At 38.2% G+C, this 10438-nt stretch overlaps 1 protein-coding gene across 1 annotated transcript in view; it reads left to right on the top strand.

Annotated features, from left to right (window-relative positions):
* The window catches only part of CCNB3 (cyclin B3), a 41922-nt gene that overhangs the window by 3253 nt on the left and 28231 nt on the right, over positions 1 to 10438 (top strand). Inside the window, exons 3-6 of the mRNA XM_015563111.1 lie at positions 3162 to 3817; positions 4154 to 5928; positions 6754 to 6849; positions 8066 to 8158. Coding sequence (XP_015418597.1) covers positions 3162 to 3817; positions 4154 to 5928; positions 6754 to 6849; positions 8066 to 8158 — 2620 coding nt within the window. The remainder of the gene's footprint in view (positions 1 to 3161; positions 3818 to 4153; positions 5929 to 6753; positions 6850 to 8065; positions 8159 to 10438) is intronic.

Raw genomic sequence — 10438 nt, 5'->3', positions numbered from 1 at the left:
AACTCTTTGTCTTGTTTGTTAATTGCAAGTATCTTGAAGGCAGATGACACATTCTTCATAATTGTCCTCTTTTACATGTTATTTGCAATGAATAGTTATCTAATAAAATAATTAAGTGATTCTCTAATCATTAACACATTCCTTCATACATTTTAAAGTGTTTTCTTTCCTATAAAGATCTTTGATACGATTTAGATAAATATAGATGTTCTTCTTGTTTATATGTGAACTAGAGGCTGGGTGCAGGAATTCGTGCACAGGTGGGGTCCCTCTGGGTGGCCTGCAGGGATTGGGCTGAAACCTGCAGTCCAACGCTGCCTGCAGCTCCCGCTCATCGCGGCCCCGCTGTGCCTGGCACGGGCTTTCACCCAATCAGTCCCGCTGTGCCTGGCACGGGCTTTCCCCCAAGCAGTCCCGATCAGGAAAGGCTCAGTTTGCCACAGCAGCGCTTGCCAGCCATGAGCCCTGCGTCTGGTGCCCCCCTCAACTCAGCCTGGCCTGCAGGATCAGGCTGAAACTGTATCTCCAACATCCTCCAAGGGATTGATGATTGCAAGAGGGTGCAGGCCAGGCTGAGGGACCCCACTGGTGGATGATCGGGGCCGGGGAGGGATGGGACACAGGAGGTTGGCCAGTCGGGGAGGGACCACAGGAGGGCTCCAGGGTGTGTCTGGCCCATCTCACTCAGTCTTGATCAGCTGGACCCCAGCAGCAAGCTAACCTATTGGTCAGAGTGTCAGTCCCCTGGTTGTCAGTGCATGTCCTAGCGAGTGGTTGAGCAGCCTTAGCATATCATTAGCATATTATGCTTTGATTGAACAGACGACTGAATGACCAGACACTTAGTGTATTAGGCTTTTACTATATAGGATCCTTTTGTGTATATTCCTAGGAATATAATTGCTAGGTCAAATGGCAATTCTATGTTGGACTCTTTGAGGAACTGTGAAACTGTATTCTACAGTGGTTACACTATTTTACAATCCTGCAAGCAATATATGAGGGTTTCTAATTCTCCATATCCCTGTCAACCCTTGTTATCTTCTTTCTTTAAAAAAAATTATGGCCATCCTAGTGGGTGTGAAGTAGTATCTCCTTCTTTAGATTGCATTTCTCTGACATTCAACATCTTTCATATGCTTAGTGGTCACTTGCATATCTTCTTTGGAAGAATATCTAGTCAGATCCTTTGTCCCCTTTTTATAATTTAGTTATTGAGCTTTTCATTATTGAATTTGTAAGAGTTCTTTGCATACTCTAGATATAAGTCCCTGATCAGATAAATGATTTGGAAATATTTTTATCCATTCTGTGGGTTGTATTTTCACTTTCCTGTTGGTGTCCTTTGATGCACAAACATTTTTAATTTTGTGGAATTCAATTTATATTTTTCTTTTGTTGCTTATGCTTTTGGTGTCATATTTAATAAGAAACCAGTGCCAAATCCAAGGTTATAGAGATTTACTTCTTTAAATTTTTATTTTTAAAAAATATTATTGAATTTTTTTGTTTCATGTGTACAGTTCTATAATATATCATTTATATATTGTACTGTATGTTCACCACCCCAAGTCAATTCTCCTTCCATCACTATTTATCCCCCTTTACCCTCTTCTACCTCCCCCACCCCCCTTTTCCTCTGGTAATCACCATACTATGTCCATGACCTTTATTTTTCTTTGCTTATTTTTATGATTTTCTTTTAAGAGTTTTAAAGTTTTAGCTCTTAATTTAGGCTTTTTTTAGTTAATTTTTGTTGGTGGTGTATTTTAGGGGTCTAAATTGTTTTGCATGTAGATATCCAGTTCTAGCACCTTTTTCTTAAATAGACTAATCTTTCTCCACTTAATTGTCTTGACAACCATGTCAAAATTGATTGTTAAGGTAAGTGTTTATTTCTGAACTCTTAATTTTATTCCATTGATCTACATATTTGTAGTTATATCAGTACCACAACTATCTCGGTTATTGTTGTTCTGTAAGGCATTTTGAAATTGCCTCCAACTTTGTTCCTTTTTTTCAAGATTGTTTTGGCTATTCTGGGTTCCTTGAAATTCCATATAAATTTTAGAATCAGCTTGTCAATTTCTACTAATACAGCTGGCACTTCTTTTTTAAAAATAATTCATTGTTTTTTGGTATTATATTCATAGAGTTAGTTGTATAGCCATCACATCACCACTATCTAATTTTAGAACTTTTCCAATATTCTGTACCCCCCCCAAAAAAAAGAAACTCGTACCCATTAGCAGCCCCTTCCCTTTTCAGTCTTCCTTTCTACCCTTCCCTTCCCAGACCCACCCCTTTTCAGCCCCAGTCAACCACCAATCTACTTTCTGTTATGAATATCCTCTATAGATATGTCTATTCTTGGTGTTTCAGATAAATGGAATCATATGATACATAGTCTCTTGGAGGTACTTATTCTTGTGCAGACTGATGATTGTATTTGTTTTTAATCCTCTCTCTTATTCTGATTTCTAGTCATCCAATTATTTAGTTACACCAGGTTACTCACTCTGATTGGACATGAAATCCTATACAAAACAAAGCTTTGCATCTGACACATGTGAACAATGCTTATTTTGGTCTTTTCATGTCCACTGAGAAAATACCTTGTGAATAGTCTAGGGTAAAGGGACTATGGTTAGATACCACCAACGTTAAGTGCTCAGCTTTTACTTATAAGCCTTCTTGAGGCTCTTATACACTTCTATCTTAAAATCCTCCCTCATAAGCTTTCAAAAATATTAATTTCAACCTTAATTTTACCAGATGCCTAGTTCTGATATATAAAGACAAATAATTGCAGCTAGTGAGGGAGACTGATATGTAAGCAGATAACTCATACAATGTGGTAAGTATTATAATGAAAGCCTTTACATATAAATAAAGGTAATAAATCATATATTCTAAAAGTATATCATGGATTTCAGGAGAAATTTTTCAGAAAAGTGAGGGGATGTAGGTCATAGAAACTATAAACTGTGCTATTTAGTTAATTCACTACGGTACGCATTGATTTTTACACTCTAATCTGTCTCCTGGAGTTGTAGGCCTTTTCACTTTCATACCTTTAGTACATTTGGCAACAAAATGAGATGGTAGGTGAAGATTCTAGGAACTACATTCTTCTTACCCAGATATTGTTTTCTTTACAGATATGAATTGGAACCCTCATCATCAGCAGTTACCACCACGATACTAAACTTTGTGGAGAAACCACTCACTGTGAATATATCTACCATCTCTAAAGCACCCACTACTGAGGAGGCATCTCTTTTAAAAAAGCCATTAGTTTTAAAAGAGAAAACTACTACTAGGGACACAACCCATATCAAGAGGTCATTATCTTTAAAGAAGGACATATATTGGAATAAGACATCTGGATTTGTGGAGCCACTATCCTTGCTGGAGGAGACTGAGAGTGATTTGGAGTTTGTTTCAGAGCCAGTGACTTTTGGGAATAAGCATGAAACTGGAGAGACAACTTTCACTAAGACGACATTATCCTGCACGAAATTGTATATAAGTCAAGAGAAGCAATTCTGCTGTGTGAAGGAATTGACCTCGCTGAACAATAACATTGAAAAGGATTCTTTTGTGGGGCCAATGAACTTTAGGAAGAAACCTAAAACTGAGGAGTCTACCACCACTGAGAGGCTGTTAACTTTAAATAAGTGTACCACTGAAGAGAAGGTGTCTTATAAGAGGAAGCCATTAATATTGCAGAAAGCCACCTCCAGAGAGAAGTTGCTCAATGAGGAACCATTTCCTTTTGAAAATAAGTCTACCACTAAGCAGTTCGGCTGTGTGAAGGAAATGACCTCGCTGGACAATGACATTGCAAAGGATACTTTTATGGAACCACTGGACTTTAGGAAGAAACCTAAAACTGAGGAGTCTACCACCACTGAGAGACTGTTAACTTTAAATAAGTATACCACTCAGAAGAAGGTGTCTTATAAGAGAAAGCCTCTAATATTGCAGAAGGCCACCTCCAGAGAGAAGTTGCTCAGTGAGGAACTCCAGAGAGAAGTTGCTCAATGAGGAACCATTTTCTTTTGAGAGTAAGTTTACCACTAAGCAGTTCAGCTGTGTGAACCATTTCCTTTTGAGAATAAGTCTACCACTAAGCAGTTCGGCTGTGGGCAGAAAATGACCTCACTGGACAATAACATTGAAGAGGATTCTTTTGTGGAGCCAATGGACTTTAGGAAGAAACCTAAAACTGAGGAGTCTACCAGCACCGAGAGGCTATTAACTTTACATAAGTGTACCACTCAGGAGAAGGTATCTTATAAGAGAAAGCCTCTAATATTGCAGAAGGCCACCTCCAGAGAGAAGTTGCTCAATGAGGAACCATTTCCTTTTGAAAATAAGTCTACCACTAAGCAGTTCTGCTATGTGAAGGAAATGACCTCGCTGGACAATAACATTGAAGAGGATTCTTTTATGGAGCCAATGGACTTTAGAAAGAAACCTAAAACTGAGGAGTCTACCACCACCAAGGAGCTATTAACTTTAAATAAGTATACCACTCAGGAGAAGGTATCTTATAAGAGAAAGCCTCTAATATTGCAGAAGGCCACCTCCAGAGAGAAGTTGCTCAGTGAGGAACCATTTCCTTTTGAGAATAAGTCTACCACTAAGGAGTTCCTTTTCCAAGAGCCATTTCTGTTGCAAGAGAAGCATACCACTGAGGGGGACATGTCTGTCTTAAAGAAGCCCTTGGCCTTGCAAAAGAATCCAACTGAGGAGGAGTCACTTTTAAAGGAGCCTTTGGTTTTTAAGAAGCATACCATTGAGAAGGCGACCCCCAGTGAGGTGCTAGTGTTTGCAAAGAGACGTACCACTGAAGATAAGCTATCCTGCTTGAAGAAGCCACTAGTATTGCAGACCATTTCTGAAGAGAAATCACTCATTAAGGAGCCATTGTCCTTTAAAAAGAAGCCTACCACTGAGGAGGAGTTCCTCTTCAAGGAATCATCTGTGTTGCCAGAGAAGCACACCACTCAGGGGGAGGTAGCCCCCTTGAAGAAGCCTCGGGCATTGCAGGAGAATATTCACAGCAAAGATGAATTTCTTATGGAGCCAGTTTCCTTTAAGAAGAAACATACCACAAATGAGGCAATCTCCAGCAAGGGGCCATTATCTTTAAATAAGAAAAAGTACACCACTCAAATAATGATGTCCATCTGCCAAGAAGTGTTGGACTTGCAGAATATAATTGGCAAAGGTACGGATTTCTTTGTTATGAAGCCAGGGTCATTTAGGAAGAAGTCTTCAACTGAGGAGGCAATTGACAAGACGCTGTTATCTTTAAAGAAGAAGCATATCACTGATACCAAAGAGGACTCCTTGAAGAAGCAGTTGATTTTTCAGGATAAAAGCACCACTGAAGAGGATTTCCTTTTGAAGAAACCATTGATTCAGAAGAAGAAACTCTCCACTGAAGCAATAATAAGCACAGAGAGTCAATTATCTTTAAAGGAGAAGTCCACTGCTCAAGGGGAGGTGTTCCTCTTGAAGAAGCAATTGTCCTTGCAGCAGAAGCCCAGCATTGAGAAGGATCCCCTCATCATTGAAGAATTAACTTTTCAGGGGAAGCCTACCATCGATGATTCATTCAATTTAAAGATGTTGAATAAGAAATCTACCGCTCAGAAGAAGTTGTCCTTTGAGGAGCCGTTGACCTTGCAAGATAATCCCACCCAAAAGGAAGACACTTTTCTTAAAGATTTATCAACACTCCAAGTTAATAACAGCTCACATGTGTTCAACTCTCCCCCTGAATCCCAAACAGGCATGGCCAACTTTGGCAACATGACTAGTTTGAGCAAGTATAAAACCAAAAGGAAGTACAGTGCTCGTAAATCCAGTTCCAAAAAACGTTTCTCCTATTGGCGCCATATATCAAAGAAGGAGGTATTCTGCTCTCTTCTTACATTAGATTAAATGTTCTTTGTTGTCCTGGAGGTAGCTGCTAGCAAAGAGATTTTTCTTTTCTTAAACAGAAACTGAGCTATATATTATAAGCTATAGTAAATCAAGTTGGCCTTGTAGAACCTCTTGACTTTCTGATTGGCATAGTGATTCACCTAAGCAATTAGAGAGTGTTTATTCTAGGAATACCCACAAGAGCCTGTAATACTGTATATAAATATATATAGGCTTTGCAGTAGTATTTACTTCTTGAGAAATTGCCTTTCTTAGTAATTGCAATCTGAATTCAAGTGGACTTCAGTCAAAGATGGGTAAAGTTCACGGAGGCATCTCCTAAGGAAGATGCTCTATAAGTTGTAAATTGAAAGGGTAAAGGGATGAGATTTGGCAAATAGAAAGAGAAATAGCCCTCTTGTAGGCAAAACAACCTGAATAAAGGTGTAGAATGGTGGAAAAGGATTTGGGCCAGATTAAAGCTTTGGGACAAGGAACCTAAGAAGACAGATGACATAAGACGAAATAGTAAAATAACAGTGTTGTTGAAGAATCTTGAGCTTACCTATAAAAATGTGTCAGATTCCTAGGGTAGAGCAGACATGTACAAGGAGGACTAAGCATATCTTGGTCACTCAGCAGCATGAGGATTGCAGGGTGCAAGGGTGCTCTGTTATGGTCCAGGATGTATGAAGCTTGAAGAACCTCAGTAGAAGATGACAGTGGAAAGAAAGAAGTCATTGTTTATGTGCATATGCTAAGCCTTCCTTGGAATCTTTTTCCTAATATGACTTTTTGGTGATTTCCAATCAGATAACAATACTGGAGATTATTGATGGGAGCCATTATGATCCATATTTCAACTTAGCATACACCAAGGAGATCTTCAACTACATGAAGGCGAGAGAGGTATGTAGATGACTTGTAGGGAGTAGGAATGATTTTTAGTTCTCATTTCCTCATCACTTCATCCTTCAAATATGAGTTGAAAGGGGGGCAACAACTGGCATCTACTGGTAGCTTACTATGAGTTATACGTTGTGCTAAGGAATTTATAGACATTATCTTGTTTAATTCTCCCATTAATTTCATGATGGTAGGTACTATTATCTCCTTTTTATAGATGGGGGAAACTGTCCATAGTCACACAACTAGTATGTGGTAAAGTTGGGATATGAAATGAAGTATTATTACCTAGAGGAACATAAGCCTATACCTCTAATTGCTGAGGAGACAGTCTCAGACACAAAAATGGTCAAGTAGTCTCCTCTGAGTAGCTGCTATTAGAGATCTTTTCCTTTCTCTATGCAAGTTTCTGGCATCATATATAAAATCACACACTTTGTTTTACCTCTCCAACCTGGTGAAATTTTCTTCCTCCTTTGAAATATGCCAGTCTCTTTTACTACTAATATTCATTAATTTCAAGTTTTTTTCCCTGTCTCTTTCAACAGAACAGATGGGACCAAGATTATGTGCCAACTAGAATTTTAACAGGCCATGCATGAGAGGGAGGATGAGTAACTCTTATTTTCACTAGAGACATAGCTTTTGATTAACTGACTCTAGAGCCTACATTTTTTTCTAGTATACCTTAGAGGAAGTAAGAGAAAACTTTGCTATGCCAAAAGTGTGGGCCTTAGCTTAGCACTATAGGTTTCACTTGGGATTTTGTTAGAAATGGAAAAACCTAGACCCACCCCAGACCTTCTAAATAGAATGTGAATTTTAAAGATCCTCAAGTGGTATATATGCATGTTAAAGTTTGAGAAGCATTGCTCTACATAGAATGGTATTGTGCTTTTAGGTTGAATTTCAAAAAGGAGGCAGAACCTTTTTGATATTAATCTAATCATAGATATGTTTCTGCCTGTCTTCCCCCTGAATTTCTCAGTATCCACTGTGACACTTGAATATCATGTGTGTCCCTTTTTCAAAGAACTGGGAAAGTATACTTTGATCTGCCTTTATCAGATACCAGCTGAAAATGAGTTAAATAGTGAAGAAGTTAATTATGTTAAGTTATATTTTTTTTCTGAGATATTAGTTGCAAATATTTTTTCCTCAGATACAATTTTTGAACTATAAGAATAGTTTATTAACATTTCTTTCTTATTGCCACCAGGAAAAGTTCAGACTTAAAAATTACATGAGAAGTCAGACTGAGATCAACAGTGACATGAGGGCCTCTCTTGTGAACTGGTTGGTGAAAATACAGGTGAGCCTGGCAACTCCTGCTTTAAGGAACTGCTATTCTGTTTATCAATTATTCATTTAGCAATGCCAGGTTCCAGACATGGTAAAAATGTACTGGGCCTACAGAGCTGAATAAGCCATGGTTCCTGCCTTTGGAAAGCTTATGATATACTAGAGGCCCAGTGCATGAAATTTGTGCACTTGGGCCAGGGGGCGGGGGAGCTCCCTCAGCCCAGCCTTTGCCCTCTCGCAGTCCAGGAGCCCTCAGGGGAGCAGGCCTAAGCTGTCAGTCGGACATCCTTAGCGCTGCCATGGCGGTGGGAGAGGCTCCCACCACCGCTGCTGCACTCCTCAGCTGTGAACCTGGCTTCTGGCTGAGCAGCTCTTCCCCTGTGGGAGTGCACTGACCACCAGGGGGCAGTTCCTGCATTGAGTGTCTGCCCTCAGGTGGTCAGTGCACATTATAGCGACCAGTTGTTCTGTCATTTGGTCAATTTGCATATTAGCCTTTTATTATATAAGCTTGGTCAAGGTAAGACATGCACACAAATAAATACATACATAGTAAAATATACCAAATACTATAAGAACGTTATAAATTAGATACTGGAGAAACAAATGGAAGAAGAGATTATTTATAAAAAAAAGAAACTGATGATACGGTAGTTTAATTCTTCTTAAAATCTTGTAAAAGTATATCTAGTGATTTTGATAGGGGTCAATGGAAAAGTCCTTCAAGTTTGGGTAGGATGGATAATAGGAAGGACAGTGTAGCACCAAACGTGGAGGGTAGCTGTTTATCCAGAGTTGGTTGGTAAGGGAATACTACAATGAATATTTAATTATCATTTTACACTAAGGAAAGGTAGTCTAGAATAATACCTGACACATAGAAGGGTGTCAATAAATATTTGTTGAATGAATGGAATCGAATGGATTGCTATGGAGTTTGCACAGAAATATAAGGCATAGTCTATGTCTAGCAGAGTGTTCCTGTATAATTAGGGAGAAAAGTGCCAGAGAAATGGTTCAGGTTCACTTTGGATTGACCGACTGGGGAAAGGTGGGAGATTGGACATCAACAAAGCATGAAAATATCTATTATCTTATGGAAATGATGGAGAGTAATAAATTAGATAAAAGTAAAATTTGGAGAGATCTTAAATAAATAAAGTTAATCCCAAAGATTATTGATCATTACCAAGCTACAACAAGATTTCTAGTGGATTTCCAGAAGACTTTGATCAACCTTTTTTTTATTGGTGATAAAAATGAGAACAGAGAACAAAGAAGATCTACTCATCAAATTCATGGGTAATTGAAATTGGGAGTAGGGATAGGGAATAATAAATGGATAACAGAAATAAAATATATCTACCAGCTAGAATGATGAACTGAATCTTTTTTTATAACAGCTTTTGTTACTTTTATTGTACAAAACTTCACATTTATTATAGCAGGGTAGGAAATTACAATGACCTATGATCCCACAACCACTGTTAATGTGTGTATTTCTTACCCTCCACTTTTAAAGTAGTGGTAATCCATAGGGATGGATCTTTAGTGTGCAGATCACAGAATCACAGATGCCCAGGTCCTATCCTAGACTTATCAAATTGGAATTGTGGGGTGTGGCCCAGGTACATTTATTTTTATAAAGCTCTGCAAGTGATGCTAATGTACATCTTTTTGATTGAGAATCACAGTTGAGTATTTTGGTATGTCGTTCTATGAAATTTTTACGTTTAAAATAATAGATTTATAATAAATTGCAAAAATAGTATAGAGAGGTCCTGTGTACCTTTTACCTTTTTCTCAATGATAACATTTTGCATAAATGTAGTATAGTGTCACAATCAAGGTTTCACAAGCCTTATTTAAATTTCATTGGTTTTACATGTACTCGTGTGTGTCTGTGTTCTATATAATTTTATCACACATGTGAATTTTGTAAGCACTACCACCACCACAGTTAAGATACAGAATTATTTCATCACTATAAGGATCCCTCATGTTCCCCTTTTATAACCATAGCCAACTCCCTCCTCTCACCTTCTTGTCTCTAGAGACTCCTAATTTATTCTCCACCTTTATAACTTTTTAATTTAATGAATATTATGTTTTTTAATTTTAATAAAGTCCAGTTTTTTAAGTGTTTTCTTTTCCTTTTATTTATTTATTTTTAATTGTTTTATTGCTTAAAGTATTACAAAGAGTATTACATGTGTCTCCTTTTTTTCCCGCCCTTGACAATCTCCTGACCTCCCCTACCCCCCCAGTGTCTAATGTCCATTTGTATTGC

Source organism: Myotis davidii, unplaced genomic scaffold, assembly GCF_000327345.1.
Source record: "Myotis davidii unplaced genomic scaffold, ASM32734v1 scaffold1292, whole genome shotgun sequence".
Taxonomy (NCBI): domain Eukaryota; kingdom Metazoa; phylum Chordata; class Mammalia; order Chiroptera; family Vespertilionidae; genus Myotis; species Myotis davidii.
This window is presented reverse-complemented; position numbering and strand designations above follow the sequence as displayed.